A 25,020-nucleotide genomic window follows, 5' to 3' on the forward strand; every position below is an offset into this window, starting at 1 on the left:
AATTGTGCCAAAATCGTCTTTTTCAGCAGAGCAAGGTGATGTATAATGTAACAGTATTCTTTCTAGTGTCACTATGGTAGTTTACTTTAAAGTGGGCACCTTATTTGGCTGTTAATCCATGCCAAACTCGGGGTTTTAGCACATTCCTTAATAAAACATCGATATCAGTATCCAAGTTAGATTCTGGTTTCACAGCATTTTGTATAGACTGCCTCAGTTCATCGCATGAAAACTGAACACCATTCTGAATTTTGAGTACTAGTTCCTTTTCTGTTAGGTATTCCTACATTGCTTGGTGTCACAGGGCCCTGCTGGGCCTTGCATTCATCATGGAGTTTCATTGTTCTGGTCAGTTCCTTCTTCTTCAGTTCTGCTTTTTTCATGAGAGCCAGTCTTTTTGTCATTTTGACTGTATGAAGGTAGTTTGACTCTTTCTTCTTTACATCAGATACATTGTCAGAGGTCCTTGCCATTTCCATTTGTTGCGTTTTTCAGCATTGCTAAGTGTCGTAAAAGATCAGAAAGTATGCAATTTGTTGTTAAGATGTTTTTGCGTGAATGGGTTTGGACTGATGTAGATCCGCCACTTGCAACAATGCGTACATCCAGTTTGGCGAATGCTGATTCACACCCTAGATTTGTAAGAGGTGAATATTCCATCTTGTCTTCCTCAATCTCTACATCCATACCCTCACCACTGCGGAAGAATGCCATTTCAGATAACTGTCCCTCTAACGTATCAATCACTTCATCAAGCACCGCACCGTACAGTCTACTCTTGCCATCATCACTATCCATAGACTCATCTCTGACTTGCTTAGGCTCAGGTAGCTTTCGTTCAAAGAACTTGCGCACTCCTAACCAGGTACGCTCACTTCTATCAACATTGGTGCCTCTGTCATCTATTCCTAAGAGATCCATGAGAGGGAAAATGAAAGCATCTCCCAATTTTGAGTAGATTTTAGCGCAACACAATAACCAGTCATTCTGAATATACGACACTGCCAAAACTAGCTTTTTAGCTATTTTTTTTTGTTTCTTTACGACATGGCATAATTGGGTATTAACAGCAGAGACAAAAAAAATCATTTAAGAGCTGCTGACGATGAAGGCCCAAGAAAGCGTTTAACCTCCCTGCTGAAGCTGGCCCTCGATCTAATGGCTGGAATTTTGGGCAGTTAGAGAATTCCATAATTGGGCTGTAGATGGTAGAAATGATCTTTCATGGCTGACAAGGTTTTATCTGCCACTGCTAGGTCATGGGATCTCACAGACCGTCGCAACCTGGGGTAATGGACATGGATGTCTGGCATTAGCTGTCATAATAACTCGGAGCCCTCCTTATAAAACATACGATGGAAGAGCGTGGCTGCTCCAACTGCCCTGCGGTGGCTCAATGGCTGAATACGATGATCTTCATATGCATTCATTGGCAGACCAATGACACGCTTAGCTCTATTTTGCAGGAAATATTGCTTTGTGATCTCTGCAATTCTACCGAATCTATTACCAGTGTAACGCTTGAAACCGGCATGTTCGATGTCTTCCATCTCCATCCATGATGTATATTTGTTATAGGCCTAGTGATATGGAGTGCGCAGCATGGATAGGAGAAAGTAGCTTTGATATTGCAATGAGGGCCAGCGTGTGGACACTTGATCCTAGTGATGTAAAGACCTTCTCACCAGATGTTGAACGCCGATTTTCTGTTCGATGTTCTTAAAGACTTTGTCAGCTATGTGAGTCGCGCCTTATGTATAGTGTGTGCACTGCATTTGAGGATTTTCTCTTTAATCACCCGAGACTTTGCAAGAGCTTGGAACAATTGCTTGCACGATCTGACATCCAAAAATCTATTGAGCATTTTATGTCGTCAATGTCACAGTCAGCCAGTGCTGCAAGGCAGTGCAGTTTTAGATCAGTATGCAACAGCACCATCAGATCCTAAGTGACTGATATTTTCTGTAGACTGTTGTCATGGTCTTTCGAGACATGTTAGGACCTGATATGATAATGTGATCAGCTTTCACATCATACATTATTTTGATGCCCTGCTGCGTTGGGTGTGTCGTCAAGACATACAGTAATTACATCATCATCACTCTTAAAGTGTTCAGCAGGAAGCATCCTCTAGATATCGATTCACAGTTCTGCGACTTGGAAAGACATAAGTTAAGTCCTTAGCAGATTTCCGACGCTTTGCTGTATCGTCTTCTGATTTTTCATCATCTTCACTCTCCCACTCCTCCTTTTCATTTATTTCTTCCCAATCGTGACCAAAAATAATATTAGCTGTTTGGACAATAATACCAGATAAATCTCTGGGGCTGACTTGTAATGTAATCAGCTAAATATTGAACAGTACAAAATCATACAAGGTATATTAATGGTGTAAAAATGTTGGAAAACAACAATTTTGGTGTTTTTGGGGTATTTAAAAAAAATATTTACCACTTAACACCCTTCATGTACAGAAATTGATGTTAAAAGTGATAAAAATGTGTTTCTTGACCCTGATAACCTATGAAAAGACATGTCACAGGTTGGTAAAGTATGAAAATAAGCGATTTAGTGCTTAAAAATGTGATTTTGGCGGCCATTTTGAATTTTTGAACTTTAGTGGTATCAAACGTCATCATACGTAAAAACGGTTAGCAGATTTGGACTCTACACTAAATTTGGCCATAGAAAACACTCGTTTCAAAAAAAGTATGGTGATTTGCCCAACCCTAGTATTATACTGTAATGAGTGTCCTACTCATAGCACATGATCGCTGCAATGTCCTGGTGCATGTCAATTCTAATGTTGATCAATCTAGCAAAATGAACCCATAAATAGCCATTTTTAAAGTCTCAAAGAAATCCATGCATAATTATCGAACGAATCTCCAGTTTGGTTCAAGCTTAATGACTCCAAAACCTACCTATTTGAATGAAGTTTCAGCAGGTATGCGCTACACGATGTCACACACGTCGTGTCCGCCATTGCTTTCGTTCTGCGCTAGAATTTCTTACATGAAATAGGTAAAAACTACATGCGTGTCGATTTACATAACACGTTAGGTAGATTTTCTCCAATCAGCGAAGTATTTTGGGCTGACATTTTACTTCACTTCATGCAATGATTACACAAACTAGGTAAACTAGCTTCATTACAATTCAAATATGTATTTGAAGCATTTACAAACTGGCATGGTAAAAGTTTTTGACAAACTTTTACATATAGGCCTATTGTGTATAATTTAATTTACATTGCGATTTTTTTACATAACGTGTGAATATTTCTCTGAGTGTGGGGTTCCCTGTCTTCGTTTCTTGCTGGCTAGCTCGTATTGACGACGGGGTGCTAGCGTCAATGACGTTGTGATCAGTTTTTAGATAAGATTATTTGAGGACTTCATAATCACCTGACGTCCCGTTGCTTGAATGTTCAGTGATAGTGGTAGCTAATTGAGGCTTATCTGCTTCTCGGAAAATGTTTCTAGCCTTAAACAAGGTGGAAGGAAAATATACTGAGGTCGTAACTCATAACCTCTTGCATTTAAAGTTCTCCTGTTTGCGACACTACTATAAACCGTTGAAATAAGAGTTAATGGTCTGATCTGGAGCAATTGGTACAGAAAAGACGAATCCAAGAGATGAACTGATTCGTCATGCATGTTGGCTGTAATTGCCATACCAACGGGCTCATACTCATGAAAATTTACATCAGCTAGCATCAGCCACTACACCATTCACAACATTCCTTTAGGAAGGGTTGATAGAAGAAGGGCGAGTAAATAACGAAACCTTAATTTGGATTGGTCTGATAGGTATCTCTTTTGATCCTTGATTCAGCTGACTCTTTATGCTGCTCAGTTGTAGTGTTGGAGAGGCAACTGAATTTCTGCATGGAAATGTTATACTCAGATGTTATGGGTTATGACATGGTCCACTGTTCTTCGTTCATACCGCTCCCACGTGGTAAGCCTCTGGTAGTCTTTAGTGATCCCATTAATGTCTATTCGATTACTAGATCTGACCTGAGGCCTGCTCAAAACTGATTACTGCGGTGAATGACATGGAAGCCATTGGAAAATTTCTGGAACATGCCTGGATGATTGGTCACAATCTCACTCTTGAATGTAGAGGTATGCCAATATCAATGTCAAGCTTCAGCAACAATTGGAAGGCAGTCAGCAACAGCGCTTAGGTGCATGGTCTAAGATTTGGTGCGATCTGCCATGCTCAGAACTCTGGCCTCCCTCAACATCGTCTAGTAATTAAGACACAGTTTACTGGTCTTTCTTAAACTTTCTTTTGTCAAGTTCCAATATATCAGATGTCTCAATACTCTTCAATGTTGATGAGATACTGAAACTGCAGATTAACGCTGAAAATTGTACTATAGATAATACCACTGAAATAGCGCTGAAAAGAGTTATTTTGTTATTAATGTCTTTAATCACACTGAAAATGACCGCAACGCTACTCAAAATGAGAGGCCATTCATTAATCCCACTGAAATAGTCCTTATCACACTGAAATGCATTGGGCCATGCTATTGTTATGAAAATAATCCCTAGACAATAGCCACACTGCAAATACCCAGAGTAACAATGGAAATGGCTAGATTAATGCTGAAAATGGTTTTCAGTGTGATTTTCAGCGTCAAACTTTCATAGCACACATTTTCAGATTTATCCATCAATGACTCAAATTGGGCAAGTTTTACAATGTATGGATTACTAGTAGCCCCATGTTCGCCACAAGAAATGTTAACTTAAATCAAAAACTATTCCCCAATTGTTTAATATCTATATTGCACTGTTAATTACGAGGCTGAAATATTTGTATCATATCAACTTTATAATATTCAAAATGGCTGCCTTGATGGAAATATATTGAATAATACATTTATTAATGAAATGAATGTTTCCAATTTATTTGTTTTGTATTATTTATTGTTATTATATCTTCTTTCAACATTTTCACATATTTCCATTTTGGGCAAATATTTCAGAAATGGCAGCCATTTTCAGATTCAAGATGGATGCTATGGATGTGAAATTTTGATTATCATGGTCTCATTGGATTTTTTGACCTCAAAAACAAATAGGGATAGACGCCAAAATGTTACCTCTCTGATAAGAAATAAGTGATTTATACCATTTTTAGGGCATTGGCGGCCATTTTGGACGTCATCTTAAAAAAAAAAACACTTTCCGGGAGCCCGATATTTTATCATTTTTTTCTGTTCTTTTTTTTGTTGACGTAACCCCATTGTTTTCATACATTCCCCGTCTATAAACAAATAATTGTTTATTTCTTGCTGTTGTTTGAATAATTATGTTCATATCTGGTTTGTTTGACCAAGTATTTTAGGTTTTCCTTATTTTTGGGGAATAATATCTAGAAACATTCCAATTTTAGTAATATTTTTCTTTTGTTATCAGTGTTTAAACTTTACTCAACTTAATAAAAAAAAGTATTTATTTAAATTAATTTGCCCGTCAAAAGGAGATTTTCAGTAGTGATATTGCTGAAATACCATCATAGAAATACTGTAATTTCTAAAAAAACAACAAAAAAAACACCGCCCGAAGATAATCTAATTTGTTTCCTACAGACATTGGTTGGGTCACTATGATGACACATAAAATGATTCAAAATATACAATTTGGATGTATATTTTTTATATTTGCATTTGATTTCATCTAATACATATTTAGTTTTTGAAGACATCTTGAGGAGGTATGTTTAGACATACCCAGAGCCAATTGATAGGAGTAGGTTGAATGACAATATTGTTCTTTTGATTTGATTTGATTTGATTTGTTCGGGTTTTGAACACCGGGACGGGTTGGGAACAGTCAGGGGTTAACACCCTACTCTTTTCGAAACTGGCTGCGAGATACATGTACAGGTATGGCTCTCTGTACACGGTACCGACGGCTTAACGTCCCCTCCGAAGGACGGAGTACTTTCATGATTCATTTACCCAATTCTAAATGAACCATGGGGAGAGCGGAAGTCTGAATTTAATCTACAGAAGTTGCCAATTAATTTCAGACTTTTTTTCCCAAGTCAATATCCCAGCAAATCGCCACCGCCGGGAATCGAACCCGGGACCTCATGCATTAAAGGCAAGTACCCTAACCATTGCGCCACGCTCTCCCTTAATGTCTGGGGTAAATGCATTCTACAAATACTCAATAACAACCTCAACCACTTGTTACAGAATGGCAATACAAAACTGGCTCAAATTCAGTAAAAATCCACCAATTTTAGGCGTGTAGATTGTACCAAAACAAAAAACCAAATAAAGCGGGGTCAGAATCATGAAAAGGTTTCAGTGAGAATGTTTCACAAACACCCCTACTACACCAAATATGGGCAAATTCGGACAACCTCGATGTTCATGCCACTGCCTAGTTTGCTAAGTCATAAACACTTCGCACTCTTAAGCTCGCTATATTCAGCTAGCGAAATCTGAAAAAAAAATACGTAAGGATCATCTTTTAAAACCTACATTTTCATGATTTTGGTCAAAATGGTGCCTGAATATATCGTTTTAACAGATTTATCATATTCGCCTTTACGTTATTTGTTGGCGTAATAACAACAGCGTTTTTAGGGGGAGGTGTTAGCTTTCGTTCGATAAAAAAAATTCTGATTGGATGCAGGGAACATTCGGGGTTTTGACAAAAAACCAATCACATATGCCATATTTTCCACTAGTCACCAGCTAGAAGCTCACACAGTTCTTATGATGCTATACACTCAATCAACCGTGTATTGTAAGCACAGCTGTGTAAAGACGAGGCACTGCTTGCTGGGAAGTTCCTAGACGAAACTGTGTCCTCATGTGTATCGAGATGGAAATTGTGCATAGAAGCGTTTATAAGAGACTCGTTTTGTAGCCAAACGTGTCCATATAATAATAAATGACATAGAGGCAAAAGCACTTTTGAAAGCAATTTTCATTATTAAAGCGCTATAGCTATATAATTAATGACGATCAATCCATTATGAACGATATTGCAAAATATATATCGATTCATGTTCTTTCCCGGGGCACTCCTATCCTCTCGTACTCGGGTACCTACCACAGACGTAGGCGTGTTTGTAGATGAGTAAGCCGCTCATGTCACCTCATATTCAGAACTTCACATTTTATGAACGTCTGTTGCCGTAATAACATTTTCTTCTTACAAGCAGATCCGAGGTTTCCACGATACCTGTTAATGGGAGCACCCCTGAGTGATCAAACAGAAACGTGCCACGTAGCCATGTTTCAAGTTGTCGTCATGTTGGTTACATTTTGGCACAGATGAGACAGTTGCTACCAAGTCTACACTACATCCCTACTCCGTATCTGAAACTGAATGACTTCAAGGCATATTCCGCTTTATATGCAGCAGTGGTTTGACCAATCCAAATTTATAGAAAGTTATTATACTAAAGATTTGTACAAAATCTGATTTTTATGTAAATGGATAAAACGCAAAATTGTTAAAATGGAATTGGATATTTCATTCATTTTGACCATCATCGTTGCAGGTAAGTTTACATATTTTGTTCATTTTATGATTCTCAGACAGATGTAGAAATCAAAATGTTATAGCTGATAATAAACACATATGTTTCACTGGTAGAATGTCAAAAAATAATGTTCGATACTAGCCCTATCATAGGCCCTTTAGACCGGTGTAATCCAAAACCATGCTATACTGAGCCAATAAAGTGTCCTTACACTTGGAAAAATAATCACAATTTCCAAACTGAACAATATTGGGGTAAATTTGTTTTTTAAATAGGTGCACTATCTAATCATGCACATTATGACACCACATTGAAACCAATGTGACCTCAAGAAGCAAAGTTACAAGCATTTGATTAGACGAACACTGGTAACAAAAGTTATGTATATTATAGGGACAAGGAATCCAGTTACTACACTGGAATTTGAGTGACTCAAGAAAAGCGGCACGTTATTTATGATAAAAGAGGTACCCCTACAATGGCCCTCATTTCTTAACATGTATATAAATGAACCACTTGTCTTGAATAACTGGAATTTCAGTGAAGTAATTGGATTCCTTGCTCCTATAATATGAATAACTTTTATCACCAGTGTGTAGTTATTTTTTGAGAAAAATGCAAAATTAGTCACAAATTTAAACCGGTGGTGTAGCACCACCTTAAAGGGTACACCATGTTTTCAAGCATTTGTTGCAAAATATTCGAACATGCATTATGTTGGTTAATTGTTGACAAAATATTTTGCAAAAATATTTGCAAGGACCATTTTGACAAGATTTTAACCATTTTGTTGTGGCGGTTTTTTTTCCTATAAAACGTTATTAAAAGCCTTTTTATAGCTCGTCATTTTAATAAATGCATATTCAGTGATCCCAGGGAAAGTGTAAAATTAAAAATTGAAAAAGTAGATTGCTTATAAATTGTCTAAAAGTGGAGGATAAGTCATTAAAATTGTCAATTGAATACATGAATACAAAACCCACCCAAGTCCATGGGAAGTGATTTTGAGAGAAATACCTGTGTATCATTTTAATTCCTTAAGTTAGATTTACCTGGTCAATATGGTAAGTTTTACGTGCAGATGAGTGGATTAAACTGTATAAAGTATGACAATTAGCATTTCAGGGACTTTGTAGGGTTCATTTTAAATTTTGGACTTGGGTGGTTTTTTGAATCATATACAAAGACAACAGCGTTGGAATGAGATTACCACTAGTAAGATAATACAAAATAAAGCACACAGGTATGTATAATGTTGATAAGCATTCTGCCATGTAATATAAACCACACATGTTCCTTTATTAAACCCATTTTTTTTTCCAAAAGTCACTCTCCAGCAATGAATGTGTTACAAGTGGACTTTTATACATACTGGATTTCAATCAATGTGTTACAAGACTCAAATCACGGAATTGGGTGGTTCTTTCATACATGCTATTTCTCACATGCTCAATAGACACAGATGATGAATTTGAGTTGTTCTTTCATACATATGACAGGCCTATGTATAGCAACAATTTCCCATGCTTAACTCAATTTGGCCAACGTATGGACTTGGGTGGGTTTTGTATTCATATATTCAATTGTTATTATTGAAATGAAAAATCTGACAAAAAACAAAGAAAGCAGTAGTATTAACAAAGTTATAAAAAGACGTAGGGCACAGATGGTACATGCTTTCAGTAATAACCTTGTCTTAAAACTTAAAACATTGCACTAATTTATTAGGAATTCTACTGCTGAGAAATTCTAAAACATTGCCTAATAGCCTCTACGTTGAAACCTTATCTTGGTTTCTATAAGAAATATTTATATATAACATATCGTCGGCTGTATTCCATAGTGGCGTATAGTGATTTTTGGTCATTTTTTTGAAAATTGGCACAAATGTTTTTAATGATGTTCTCTTTCATTTTTTCTAAGTCTCATCAGTGATAATTAGCTAATTAATTAGTAATTAATTAATTAAATGTGGCGTATAGTTACAAAGTGACATTTTTGTATTCCATAGTGGCGTATCGACCATACGCCACTTTTTATACACATTTTATAATTATGAAATATCGGCAAAATGAAAAACATCGTATGTCATAGTGGCGTACACGTATCGGACCTATACGCCACTATGGAATACGAACGACGAAAAGTAACGCCATAGGGATTACACGGCGACCGAGGTGGCGTACGGTTAACGTTAGGTTAGGGTATTGCGTTTTGTTCGTTTTCCATAGTGACGTATAGTTTTATTTTCAGTTTGCCAGCAATAGTATGTATTTATTTCTTTTGAAAAATATATAACAATAAAATCTATTTAGTTTACTACAGAAATTCCACATCATTTACAAAATATAATGAATGTCTGATTTACACAACTCGATTTTAAATTGGCATTTCTTCAAACCCGATTTTCTCGAAAAGTTGTTTATTCGCGGCGCGACACTATACGCCACTATGGAATACGGACGACGATATATATAAGTTATACTTTATGGATATATAGTTTGATTATCTAAGCAAAAAGATATTACAAAGCCTATCGGCCTTTTTATTAAGTTTGATGGCTCTGAAAAGAGCTGTTCATTCTTTGGTTAGAAAACCGTATATGTGACATGATCATGGGGAATGAATCTGATGTCGCTAATATTGTTTTTGTGATATTGGCAATACCAGTATTCAAATTCTTTTTTGTTTTATATTGTTTTCAGACATTGATGAATTGCTCATAACTCGGTAACCAGATGACCGATTTTGATGCGGTTTGCATCAAAATGTAGCATTTATAAACTGCCAGAAAATGATGTAAAAACTTCTAATTGAAAATTGCCGACATGTGACTCATTTCCCTCGATCATGTGTCTTTTATAGAAACTTGGCGGCTCTTAAAAGACCTGTTTAGTAAAATAGTTTTAAAACAATTCTATCTTATAACTTATTTATTTATTAATAATAAGCCTGACTGGGCTTAAAAAACATCGACAACCCGAGACCTGAGACGTCCATAGTTGAGTTCTTTACTAATGGAGTTCCTATATATTAAAGGCCCCGCAGGGCAAGAAAGCATGAATTTATTAAGTTTACTACCTAATTTACCAACAGCTGTCATATCTCTTTTTAGAATTTTGGGTGGCTCTGAAAAGAGCCGTTTGGTTAGAATTTTGGGTGGCTCTGAAAAGAGCCGTTTGGTTTGGTCTTTACTGCCGCTTATTTGCAGATGTTTTTTTTCCGCCAGTTGCATTGGTGATGATATGATCATTTATTAGTTTTTGAAACAAAACATCATGTACAAACCCAATTTTAAACTTAAACAGCTTAAAGTGGTATCGTGCTAATGTATGACAGATGCTTTTGAGTCGTTTTCAACTTTAATTGCCCCTTATTTACAACCTTATTCACTTTCACAGCATTTTTTAAAGCTTTTTCGGATATAAAATGTACCTATTTATAATAAGATTAGTGGCGCTATTTAGATACTGGAAATACTCTTTCAGACTTTTAATATAAATAATTGCTTTAATTTTTTGACGAAATATCTTAATAAAATTTCTTTGTTGCATGTTTCACCTATCCCACCTGTTTAAAGGCAGTATTGTATACCTACCTCTTGTAAATTGAGATATATGATTTATGATAAATAGAGCCACCTATTAAAGTTTGCATTTACTTAAAGGGATGGGCTATGAACGTTTGGACAGTATTTATTGTGGGACATTAGAGCACATCAGACATATCGAATTGCATTATGAATACGAAGAATGTCCTTCTGATATCAAATAATTTTGATTTTTTTGAAATTCGCAATGTAATACACATTGTATGGCAAATGATAATTAAAAATTGAAATTTTTGATATTTAACAGTACTCGAAATAAACTTTATAAACCTGATGATTTATACTTAAAGTGTATGTAGATGGGATGAAAAGCCGACGATCAATTGAAAATTTTGACCTTTCGTATTGAAGATATGGATATTTTCCCCAAACCCCCCAAAAAATTAGGTCTTTTGGGGGAAAAATTCCATATCTTCAATACGAAAGGTCAAAATTTTCAATTGATCGTCGGCTTTTCCTCCCAGCTACACTTCCTCCCACTTAAGAATATATCATTATATTCATAAAATTTACTTCGAGGAGTGTTTTATATATCAAAAATGTGAAAAATATCAAATTTTAATAATTTGTCATAAAATTTATATTATATCTTGAATTTCACAAAATGAAAATTATTTGATATCAGAAAGACATTCTTCGTATTCAGAATGCAATTCGATATGTCTGATGTGCTCTCATGTCCCACAAAAAGTATTGTCGAACGCTCAAAACGTCATTCCAGATCCCTTAACAATGAGCCAATTCTATATACATCAAACAACCGTGTGCATGTTCTGGTAATAAATACCGAAAATATATGTGAATTTCAAGTACAAAGATTCTAAATATAAAAGTATAATTTGCGGAGTCCCTCAAGGCTCAATATTAAAATTACTTTACTCTTTATATTGTATATAAACATCGACCATATTAGACTCTGTGTCGTTTGCTGATGATACGACAATTTTATACTCAAATAATGATATTGCTAATCAAACGTCATAAATAAATAAAGAGCTATCCGAAGTAAGCAACGAATTACATGATTATTGGTACCCCTAGAAAGACTTCGATAGAAAGCTCAAAATGGTTATAATCACAAGAAAACATACATTATTTTAGATGACACAAACTTGCAAACGGTAACTGAAACCCAATTTGTGGGTGTAACTATCGATGAAAATCTAATATGGAAAAAACATATCAATGGAATCTCTAAAATATTAATTTAGTTACCATTTGTATGTTAAAGCTTAAAATGTTCTGCACAGGTACACCCTCCTACATCGGATATCATATTATAGCCCAATTAATGAATAGTTTGGATTTTATGTAGCAGTAGGTTTAGCTCAGTGAACTTGGCAGGCATCTTGGAATGTCTTGGGCCTAAATAATAATAAAATAAGGAATCAATGCCACCTCCTTCAATTATATTATCAAACTTTTCTCAACATTTATATCATTATAAAATATTGGTAAATTTGTTTCTAAAGTGAAACATTTTGCGCTTGTAATCTAACGGGGAAATTTATTTTTCAATATATTAATATCATACCATGTCTGTTGGCAATAGCAACCGGGAAAACAAAGAGAGATCATTATAATGAATGCATTTTAAGTTCATTAAATGCATTAAAATGACACAGCGACTGGGTATCTAATTGCGCGCATCTTACTCTGTATTTATTTCTTTATTACATATCATATTTTATTCATGGCATAATGATTATGATTTCATGTTTCATGGTGGATGGACATGCTTTCTAACCACGTTTTAACAGATTAATTGAGTAGGGCAAAGTACTCTGATCAATATGATTTTCATCGTTATCATAGTTATATCATACTACAGCTCAGATATCCAGCGTTTCAATATTTGCTCTTTCATTATTTGGAGAGACATGCCATTTCATATGGAATGTTCCAATGAAAACCATTGTTTTGTCCCCCAGCAAACACAAACAGTTTAGGGCATCATTCGCAAAAGGTTAAAAAACGTTGCCAGAAAACGTTTAAATTGTGGGATATATAAAGGGTACATAACATTTGCATAACATTCAAAAACATTTTTGATAACTTATTGTAAATATTTTAACATAATGTTATTTAGGTGTTGACAAAATATTTGGCAAAAAATGTTTCTCAAAAATATTTTACAATAACATTTTGAAAACCTTTCAAAAATATTATTGTAGTTTGTTTTCATACAAAACGTTTTAAAATTATAACTCGTCAATTTAAGTTATTAAAATGTTTTTACCAAGACCTAAAACTTAAAATACAACCTGTTTAAAACGATTTTGAAACGTTTTGTGTTTGCTGGGTCTTTACTACATAAAAAAAAAGTTGTTTGCAGGACGTTTGGGACGTTTTTGCCGTCTGACGTAGCGTTTTTCGTTTTCAGCAGCAATTTTCCGTTGCGTCAGACGTAGCGTTTTTCGTTTTTGCTTTTTATGAAGCGTCAGACGTAATGTTTTTCGTTTTCCGCAGCAATTTTCCGTTGTCCGCTCCGTCTTCCACTTCTTTCCGTTCAAATGATCAGCTTTGTTCAGACCTTTGTTTGATTTTCGGACCCTATGGTAAAATTTAGCTGCTGCATATGTAAAGATTTGGCTACAAAACTATTCTCTTACAAACCCCTCTATGCAAAGTTTCCACCTCTATACACCTGAGCACACAGAAAAGTCAGTCTAACAATGCCTTGTCTCTACAGAGTATGTATTTATCACTACACGGTTGAGTGCATAGTATCATAAGAGCTGTGTGAGCTTCTAGCTGGTGACCAATGGGAAATACGGCACCATCTGGTTATCCCCGAGTATTCCCTTCATCCAATCAGACTTTTTTTTTTTTATCAACGAAAGCTAAAAATTCCAGCGAAAACATCAAAAGTCGTGGTGGACAGCCAAAAAATCGACGTCTTATGCCCGCATAACGTCGGCTATATTTTAAATTTAAAGGCCATAATAGTCGGACGTCTTGTTGGCGTCTTACCGTTGTGACAGACGTATCAGTTTAATTTTCCGTCGCGACTGGGTGTGGTGCAGAGTCACGTTAGCATTCTGGCATATATGATTGGAGGTAAAACTTGAATGGCCCTCATATAACCAATAGCTTTGCATGGATGGTCGTTTTTGGCTCCGAATTCTTCTGACATACAGGGTGAGTCAAAAAAAGTGCAATAGAGAAAAGAATCCATTTTTATTTAAGAACCGAGTTGAACATTTCAGGGTTTAAAACATTTTATACATAACATATCCATTAGAGATCATGTGTGAAAAAATCAAGGAATTAGCATTTACAGTTTTGTTTTTATGACACATTTTATAGCGATACCCAATTTTAATGTTTGTCCAAGAGACATCTAAAATTTGAATGTCAGCCCATTCTGCGTAAGGTAGATTTGGAACAACTGCCATTTTCTTAACTTCATTGCACTGAAATAAAATGGAGCACCCAAAGTTTTATTGTCCTTGGTCTTGTTTAAGGAGAAGAAACAGTATTGTTGTTATTTTCATTTTTCCTTTACTTTAAAGATGTTTATTCTCTATCAAAACCATATAAATTTGTAGGCGGGTTTTTCAAATATCGAAATGAAATGCACGCAAATTGAAGTGGAGTGAATTACAAAATATCCAGTAAGTTGGACATAATGGGGATAAAAAAACTGGAGTTGGAGTCGAGTGAGGTATGAAGGACTTAAAGTGATGTTAGAAAGTTTGTTTGAACAGAAAGTTAAAGTTTAACATTTAAGTTAAAGTTAGTTTCAGAGCTCAAGCTTTTATCGTGCGTTGTGTGCTCTCATACAAAATACATGGTACCTCGTGGACAAATAATGAAATTGGGTATCGCAGCAAAAGGACTCATAAACATTAAGCGGTAGTAGCGAATCATCTCATTTTTTCATAGATGGTGACTATTGAGTGTGGCATTTATAATAACTTTCAATAATGGAAAAGTTCAACTTGGTTCTAACACAAATGTCGATTCTTTGCTCTATTGCACTTCTTTGACTCACCCTGTATTTTTTTTTTCATTTAATATGTTCCATCATGGCATTTCTGCATTCTGTGAAATTGTGAATTTTATAATTTAAAGCTTCGGGCTGTAGACTCTCTTGCATTTCATAATGATGATAGTTGTAATAAATATTTATAATGTACTTAAACGTTTGGTTTCAAATTTAAATATTTCCTTCATTTACAGCTCATCTGGGTGCGGTACAGAGTCACGTTTGCGTTCTGGAAAAAAGACCAGATCCTTCAAGAGGCGGTGCGTTGAGATGGTCTCTACCATTTGCAGAAATATGTCTTTGTCAACGTGTGTTAGCACCTGTATTTTTGAATGCCAAAACTTGCCCAAGAAGGAAGTATAAAGATGGTGATCTGTGGTTTGTGGATGACCCAGATCCATTCAGCATGCGATATAACTGGATAAAAGATATACTTGGTGAGTTCAGGGATCGCAATGAATATTGTGGTAAGAAGCTTCGGTATTATTATTATTATTATTATTATTATTATTATTATTATTATTATTATTATTATTATTAGTAGTAGTAGTAGTAGTAGTAGTAGTAGTAGTAGTAGTAGTAGTAGTAGTAGTAGTAGTAGTAGTAGTAGTAGTAGTAGTAGTAGTAGTAGTAGTAGTAGTAGTAGTAGTAGTAGTAGTAGTAGTAGTAGTAGTAGTAGTAGTAGTAGTAGTAGTAGTAGTAGTAGTAGTAGTAGTAGTAGTAGTAGTAGTAGAAGAAGAAGAAGAAGAAGAAGAAGAAGAAGAAGAAGAAGAAGAAGAAGAAGAAGAAGAAGAAGAAGAAGAAGAAGAAGAAGAAGAAGAAGAAGAAGAAGAAGAAGAAGAAGAAGAAGAAGAAGAAGAAGAAGAAGAAGAAGAAGAAGAAGAAGAAGAAGAAGAAGAAGAAGAAGAAGAAGAAGAAGAAGACTTAAAATATACAGGGTCAAAATGATATATTAAGATGGGCTAAAAGCACAATATTATTTGAGGTCATGAGGTGATGATCATAGTTATGTACTTCATAGATTTGCAAAAAAAAAGAGATGAGGTGTATTGGTGAAAATCATGATATTTCGTAAGCTTAACCACAGAAAACTCGTATCAAATTAACGTTAATATATACGATTCATTAATCCATCGTTTTTGATCACAATAAACTTACAGGTGTCTCAGACCCTACGGTCGTTGTATCAGATACATCCGGTGAATCTTCAACAATAGATACCACTAAGAGCACAAAGGCTGCTAATTTCACAAATGGACGTGGGTCATCAACTGTAGATATAACAACCGGTCGTACGCCCTCAAGCATAGCAAATACCGAGGAACGAACTACTACTGATGGTGTTACCACTATTAAAGGTATGAAATAATTATGTATTTGACACTTTTCCATATTTTGTGTGATTTCATGTGTTACCACACCATCCTGCATACTACAGAAAATACAGATACGCCATTTGTTCTGCTGTTATAATACAGGTATTAGTGAAGTTAAATCGTTGTTTATAATAGTTGGATAATATTTAACATTATGTTAACCTTAAAATGGTTTGCTTAATATACAAAGCATATAGATACGACTTTCTTGCAATCGCGCAAGTGTTGAACAGCATTTAAAGGATCCAATAAAATATGAAACTTTGGGCGATCAAATTCACCATTTTAAAATGCATCATTGGCAAATTACGTCATGATATTATTAGTACTTCCTGGTCCTTAATATACAAAAATCACATCAATTTTAACAAAATAATTTGACATTTATTTCAAATTTATGAATTAAAATACCACTTGAAATGCGCCATTGTTCAAAATTACTCATCTTAAGAGCACCGACCAGATGGTTCATGATTCAACTCAATTCAGTCATTTTTGCTACACAAAAGCACGCAAGTGGCCCAAGCTGTTTTAAGACTACTTTATACAATAGGCCATATATTCGCTTGTAGACTTAAAACATTTACAGGTTCAAAATGATATACTAAGATGGTTTAAAAGCCCTTTGTAGGTAGAGATATTTTATAATATGAGGCCATGAGGTGATGAACATAGTTAGTGGTATTGCTGAAAACCATGATATTTCGTAACATTAACCACGGAAGACTCGTATCAAAATAATTATACCATTCACAAGTCCATCGTTTTTGATCATGATAAACTTACAGGTGTCTCAGATCCTACGGTCGTTGCATCAGATACATCCGGTGAATCTTCAACAATAGATACCAATAAGGGCACAAAGGCTGAAAATTCCACAAATGGACGTGGGTCACCAACCGTAGATATAACATCCGGTCTTACGCCCTCAAGCATAGCAAGTACCGAGGAACGAACCAGTATTGATGGTGTTACCACTATTAAAGGTACGAACTTAATTATTACGATCGTATGTATTTGCCACTTTTCCATATTTTGTATGATTTCATGTGTTACCACACCAACCAGCATAATACAGATACGCCATTTGTTCTGATATAATACAGATAATATTTGTTTCTTAAGGGATCTGGAATGAGCGTTTTGAGCGTTTCGACAGTATTTTTTGTATTTTTTGTGGGACATGAGAGCACATCAGACATATCGAATTGCATACTGAATACGAAGAATGTCTTTCTGATATCAAATAATTTTCATTTTTTGAAAATCACGATATAATTATTATATGACAAATTATTAATATTTAATATTTTTCAAATTTTTGATATATAAGAGTCCTCGAAGTAAATTTGATAAATCTAATGATATATTCTTAAAGTGTATGTAGCTGGGAGGACAAGCCGATGATCAATTGAAAATTTTGACCTTTCATATTGAAGATATGGATTTTTTACCAATTTTTTGGTGTTTTGGGAAAAAAAAAAATCCATCAAAGGTCAAAATCGTCAATTGATCGTCGGCTTTTTCCTCCCAGCTACATACACTTTAAATATAAACCATCAGATTTATAAAGTTTACTTTGAGTACTGTTAAATATAAAAAATATCAATTTTTAATCATTTGCCATAAAATGTGTATTTCAGTAACTAACAAAAGGCTAGAATGAAAGATTGGCCACACCTGGGAGACTACCACTTCAGAATAACAATGACTTACAAAAACTATTACGTTACGGATACAGACTGAAACGCAACGGGTAAATATACAAACCGTCGTTTTATCTTTTCAGTTTCTGTTTCCGTATCCGTAATAGTTTTTGTAAGTCATTGTTATTCTGAAGTGGTAGTCTCCAGGTATGACCAATCTTTTATTCTAGCCTTTTGTTAGTTACTGAAAATTTGAAGCTCGTGAATTTCAGTTTTCGTTTTGGTAAGTTATATTGATTTTTTACATAAAACCTCGAGATGTGCGGTTGGATGCTAATCTAGACAAAAGAAGAGTCTAAATTTTACGGTCCTAAATTCGCGGGAAATTGTACGGCTTCAATTGACTTGTGTTTGGTGTATATGCACTTACGCCTAGACGTAAGTGCCTCGTAAAAATTGTCTTGCATTGAAATATATACTAACCATATTGCCAAGTTATAAGCAAAAGTTTTTCATATTGGCGATGAAACGAGCGTCTAAAATATTCAAATATCTCCCAATGAGGCGCATACAAGTGATGAGTTGGTAATCATGTTTTATATTGAAATGCAATACAAAAGGAATTGCATTGGAGCAAAGATAATGTATTCTATTCATTCGTACCAATGGTAAGCTAATCTGATAATTGGTTGGGTCTATATGCAAGGCTCGGGTTTATTTTAAATGTTTATATTTTTGCAGAGCTTATTTTCAGTCATGGATAATACTGATAAATTTCGCAAGGGATGGAGAGGGGAGAGGGAGGGAGGGAGGGAGGGAAATACTTGAGACTGAACAAGTGAGAGTGGGAGGGTGCGGAAGAAAGAGAGGAGAGGGAGAGACTGAAAGATTAGAAAGAGAAGAACTCGAGAGGAGTGAGTAGGGACTAGGGAGGGAGTGGGGAGACTGATCATGGGGGGGGGGGGGGGGGGCAGGAGGAACAACATAGGGAGAGAGACATTGATGGAAGGGCGACACTGTGGCCATGCACAAGTGCTTTGGGGTTCGACAGGCTCATAAGCGGACCTTTTGTGATTTTAGGGCTTATTTGCAACGTTTTTACAGAAAAAGTGGATTTTGTTATTCGGATTGGCATGCATTTTGTGAAATTAATGTAGATCAATTTACCAATGTTAAAGAGAGAGGGCGCTAGGCCATTAAAAACACTGGTGTTAACATAATCTTTTCTCGCGGTTTTATTGACATAAGCAATCACCTGTATTGAAATAAGCTGGTACTACATCTTCTCTATTCAGAGTTAACAATGAAGTCAGATTACAGTAACTTACTGAATCCCTTGCGTTTTCGTATCTGAACAAAAGACTTACGGAAACTGAAAAGATAAAAAGACCCAAAGCATGTAGATACGACTTCTTGCAATTACGATTTCAGTGTTGAACGCAAGAACAGCATTTCAAGGCTCATTCAGTGATTTGCTCATCCGTCCGTCTTTTGTTGTAGAGTTCCAAAGTGCCAATAAAATATGGAACTTTTCGGCGATCAAATTCACCATTTTAAAAGGCATCATTGGAAAATTACGTCATGATATTGTTAATACTTTCTGGTCCTTAATGTACAAAAATGACATACATTTTATTACGACACATTTCTTTGAGCCCCGTTAGCCAACTCCAAACACCGACTAATTGCACGCAAACGATATCGGAACAAATCGCGATATGATCACCAGCAGGGGGATGAGCCTGCACAGGGTTAAATGTCGTGACTCAGGTCACAGTTCGATAAGAGATGATATACCACCACACTATAATTTGCGGAAGTAAAAAGCCACGTCAGTGACCTGTACTATAGTCTGGCTTTTCAGCAAGGGGATTAATATCCCTGCATATTATGCTCATCAGTTACTTGGTATAACCGATTTACTACATGATGCAGTCATGTCTACAGTAGAATTCAACTCGACCTTTGCAGGACTTAAACCCCATTAAAAGCTATTAAACCAAGATAACACTCATTGAAAACAGCTCAACTGATTAAATCATATCTTCTCTGGTTAAATACACACAACATATGTGTCTGCTTTACACGTGCAATGGAGCAATGAGCTGGGATTATACTTTCAGTTGGGTGAACGATTATAAAGCGAGCGCTAGAGAACAACTGTGTGTGTTCTTTGTTTACGAAATTAGACAATACGTGCTTATTGTTAACCAGCGTTCTTGAAAATGAGAAACATGGTGGTTTGTAGACTTAACACGGTTTGGAAATAATTTCTTCATATTTTTTGGTGTTATCTGTCGTTTACATATCCTTCCTAAAACACCAAAGTACGCATATTTCCAAACATCTAAATTAGCTAAAAAATTAGGACATGTTACAAAACTATATTGTTTAGAATTTTAGAAGAGTACTTTTAATATTGGCCGGTTATTTTTCACACAGCGACGTTAACTAGGCAATGTACTATTACCTATAACATTAACTAAAACACCAAAGTACGCATATTTCCAAAAATCTAAATTAGCTAAAAATTTAGGACATGTTACAAAACTATATTTTCTAGAACTTTAGAAGAGTACTTTTAATATTGGCCGGTTATTTTTCACACAGCGACGTTAACTAGGCATAGGCCTATCCCCATACTTTTAACGTAGGCTATTTGTAGAAGTCACGCGTCAATGGGAAAGAGCACTGTGTATTGTGTATAGGAAAACGGACAGTAACTGCAGTATAACATAATAGTTCTGGCCAGGCCTGGTAGAATATTCACCCAAGTTATACAGTTTATTCTTGTACAAAATGTTTCTATTTCAATATTCCAGTTTGCATGGATTATTTGGGAATGACGAATGGTGACATACCAGATGATAATATTCATGCGTCATCAGAGTATAGCGACTACGGAGCCACAGAGGGAAGGCTGAATGGTCCCAAATATTGGAAAGCTCAATCTTCTCAGATAATTTGGATACAAGCTGATATAGGTAATGACTATGCACAATGTAGAATTGGTAGTATTTTGTAACCAAATTTATGTTAAGCTTAACTTACATAAACTCCCGATAAATAAATCAAAAATAAATGAATAACCAAAATGGGAACATGTATAACTAGTTCAAATAATAAACATGATCAGAGTTACTAGACGCGAAAAATGAAAGTTAATTTATTAGGAACATCGGGGAGCTCTTCACTTTGCAAGTGTGTACATAACAAACACTACCTTGCTGATAACGCATTCATGGTGCTCACCATATCCCCAAAATAAAATACACAATTAAGGGTTCACTCAAAGTTACATACATTTTCAAAATGCTCAAATGCATATAATATGTGACTGGACGCGGCGAATCAGCCGTAGAGTCGGCCCCGGTCAATTTTGTTTTTTTATTTCGTGTTTAGAAAATATATACCATAAGCTTTAAAATGGTATATCATTTGACTTCAAACGATATCCAAAAGCGGGGTTATGATTTGTTGAATTATGTTCCTTCGACAAAATTGTATTTTTTATCGGTTCTACATGTGTCTCTTTTTCTACATTTCTGTTAATAAATATCCAAAGTCATAATTGACGGTCATTTCAAATCATCCCCAAGTCAACGAGGTTCAGAAATATCCTCTCATTGTTCATTGTTGATTATACATACCTAGCAAAATACAATGCTTTGTTATCTACCACTTGAACAGGATTTAGCCAAAGCAAACAAAGACAAGAACTATTCTATAGAAATAGGTAGAAGTTTATTATCCTCTTCAGCAGTAGTATTATTGATTGATTTAAACAGCGTTTGATAAGATACTTGTCGCAACGAATTGATACACCTATGAATACGACCTTCACACACATTTTACACTTTAACCCAGAATACAATTTACCGAGTTTACGGCTGATTCGCCGCGTCCACTCACATATATTGTCATCAGGATTAAGGAAATTAATGACATTAATGACATATGCGATGTACATACAGGGAATTTTCACGCACGTTAAGTAAAAAAGCACTATGTAGAACAACGTCATGCATGCATGTGGAGTTCTTTCTGCGGAATGTTTTGTTATATTTAAAGGAAAGGCCAAAGTTTGCTACCTAATTATAGTTTTAATTTCGAAACTCCGTTCTTGAATAACACCATTTTGAAAATCAAAATTGCGCAGAAAGATCGCAAACCTGCGAAACAGCATCCGTGGCAGACAAGAACAGACAGATCGTAAATTCACAAAACGGCATATGAAACAAACGAGCACAGAAAAAAATCGCAAACCCAATAATTATGGCCTCAACGCGAACTGATGCAGAAAGAGTGTAAACCTACGAAAAGGGCATCCGCCACAAAATTGCGCAGAAAGATCGCAAACCCGTGAACACGGTAAATTATGTCGCGAACGAGTGCAGAATGAACGCAAACGCAAGAAATGGCATTCGCTGCGAAAAATATTCAACCTTGCTTGGTTTCGGAATTAAAATAATTAAAATAAATACAATTTCTAATGGTTTTGTTCTTTCAGAGATATTTTGAAATTACAGATCGCAAACCCTTTCCTTACCTGTAAATTTCACGTATTCATCCAATCCCTGATTACGAAGGAAACAAAAATATAATTACCTTTATTTTTCGTTATGTTTTGTATCAACGCAAAGAAAGCATAGGTTGAGTAAAACATAAAATACTGAAATTGTGTAATATTTACATAATTTATGTAAATTTTACAAAATGGTTATGTACGTATTATAGAACCTCATGCTAATGAAGTAAAATTGTATCAAGCAGGTTAAGGGTTGGGTAAAAATACAGAGAAATTAAGTAAAATATTACCGAACAATGTAGTAAAAACATTGCCTTATTACAAGTTGGTACAAAAAATACAAAGTAATGTTGTTCCCAATAGTTATGAGGTTCTATACGTACATCGAAATTATGTTCTTGAGTTACAAGCGAAAAAGGAAAAAAAGAAACCATAGTTCAATATCTTTCAACTTCTTTATCATTAGGTTACCAGACCAATGTATCCGGTGTTATAACACAGGGTAGTGGTCAAAATGCACACCCTGACTATGTGACAGCGTTCGCAGTGTCAACATTCGTTACTACTGGTGCCAACCAGGTGTTTGTTGAAGATCAAAATGGAATCGCGATTGTAAGTGCATAGTAAACACTGTCTATATGCTCACGGACATACAGACCATCCAATCGTTGTGATGTACTTATTGTTACTCACTGAAATAATTTTTTCTCTCCTACAGGAATTTCCTGGTAACGTTGACTACTCCACCGAGTTGACCACAATATTTTCTAAACCAGTATATGCCCGGATTGTACGCATCAACTGTCTGGCCTCAAGTGGTTATTACAGACTGAGATTCGAAATATTAGGGTGTAAATAATAATAGTTATGTGACTCAGCGCACCAAAAAGAGGCAAATGAGTTCTCTTCTCGATTTATAAGTTGTTATGTGCGCCCCAAAAGTATTCCATAATAATCATTAAAAGTTATATATTTTGTCATCAAACATTAATTTTCACTTGTTTTGATATTTATCTCCATTTGTTTGTGCATGGAATATTCTAGAAGGTTAATGATTAAAGTGATCAAGAAATTCATATAATCTAGTAATGTGGAGAAAGTTCTAGCAACAATTAGATCATACTCTAATGGTCATGATTACTTGATTACCACAGTAGGGGCACTGTGCCAAAAATCAGTGCACAGTGTCTGATTGGTTTGTGTAATGTGCTATTTGTAGAACTATGTGTACAGAGTAATCGACCTGATTGGCTTGTGGTGATTTCATGCACATGATTTCATTTCATGATTTCACACTACAAGAATACAACCTGGACATCAAGCATATTAAAGGAAAAGAGAATGTTATGGCCGATGCCTTGTCCAGAGTTGAATAAGACAAACAAAATTTACTTTAAAAAGGCACATGAGTGACAAGTAGTCACTGTATATGTACATAGTGTGAAAAGTAAACATGTAAGTTTATGAAGATTATGTCTTACATGAATGAAAGTAAAGAAAGTTTTCTTTGCATTCAAACTTTCTTCTTTTAAGGAGGAGGGTGTTATGTGCACCAAAAATTATTCCATAATAATCATTAAAAGTTATATATTTTGTCATCAAACATTAATTTTCACTTGTTTTGATATGTATCTCCATTTGTTTGTGCATGGAATATTCTAGAAGGTTAATGATTAAAGTGATCAAGAAATTCATATATCTAGTAATGTGGAGAAAGTTCTAGCAACAATTAGATCATACTCTAATGGTTATGATTACTTGATTATCACAGTAGTAAAGTGCTGGCACTGTGCCAAAAATCAGTGTACAGTGTCTGATTGGTTTGTGTAATGTGCTATTTTTAGAACTATGTGTACAGAGTAATTGATCTGATTGGCTTGTGGTGATTTCATGCACTATTTTGGGAATTGAGGTAATGTAATATGCCATATATGGGATGATTAAATGCTGTAATTTATGCAGATTATTCTAGAATAGGTAAAATTGATATAAAAGCCTGGAGGTTGAATGATTGAGGCAGCAGTCTTGAGGTGTAAGAGGAAACTCTGTGAAACTTATGTTTGCCAGTATTGGTACAAAGTTACCATTGAAGTCTTCAAACTTCGGTTCGCGGTTCTTGTGTGTGCGTGTTGGAGAGAATTCTTTACGCCAAATGCGGTAGTGAAAGCCAATAGTGCTTTATTGTTTGTCGACTCAAAGAAGTGACAGACTGAAGTATCTCCATCATCGAACTGTGATATTTTGCTGGACTAGCATAGAGTGTCTAACGAGGTTCTTTGGTGTGTATATATAAAGATGCGGTAGGCCACTGGTTTAAATAAAAGTTCTGGATAAGTAGGAATTTG

At 35.3% G+C, this 25,020-nt stretch overlaps 2 protein-coding genes across 2 annotated transcripts in view; both read left to right on the forward strand.

Moving 5' to 3' along the window:
• LOC140139194 (uncharacterized) overlaps positions 1-25,020 on the forward strand; it is an 893,593-nt gene that overhangs the window by 848,318 nt on the left and 20,255 nt on the right. The window lies entirely within an intron of this gene.
• LOC140139623 (uncharacterized) lies at positions 7,136-23,534 on the forward strand. The gene is made up of 7 exons (XM_072161327.1): positions 7,136-7,542; positions 15,320-15,562; positions 16,286-16,483; positions 17,290-17,487; positions 20,970-21,131; positions 23,142-23,287; positions 23,394-23,534. Exons 1-7 carry the CDS (start codon positions 7,500-7,502, stop codon positions 23,532-23,534), a joined length of 1,131 nt encoding a protein of 376 aa, XP_072017428.1. The 5' UTR covers positions 7,136-7,499.

Source organism: Amphiura filiformis, chromosome 18 (assembly GCF_039555335.1).
Source record: "Amphiura filiformis chromosome 18, Afil_fr2py, whole genome shotgun sequence".
NCBI lineage: Eukaryota > Metazoa > Echinodermata > Ophiuroidea > Amphilepidida > Amphiuridae > Amphiura > Amphiura filiformis.

What these genes read in the sequence shown, in the direction of transcription:
- LOC140139623 (XM_072161327.1), top strand. Translation starts at nt 7,500, where the DNA reads ATGGAATTGGATATTTCATTCATTTTGACCATCATCGTTGCAG. An exon ending in TTTGACCATCATCGTTGCAG is followed by an intron (nt 7,543 to 15,319) that starts GTAAGTTTACAT and finishes CTTCATTTACAG; the next exon opens with CTCATCTGGGTGCGGTACAG. An exon ending in TGGTGTTACCACTATTAAAG is followed by an intron (nt 16,484 to 17,289) that starts GTATGAAATAAT and finishes ATAAACTTACAG; the next exon opens with GTGTCTCAGATCCTACGGTC.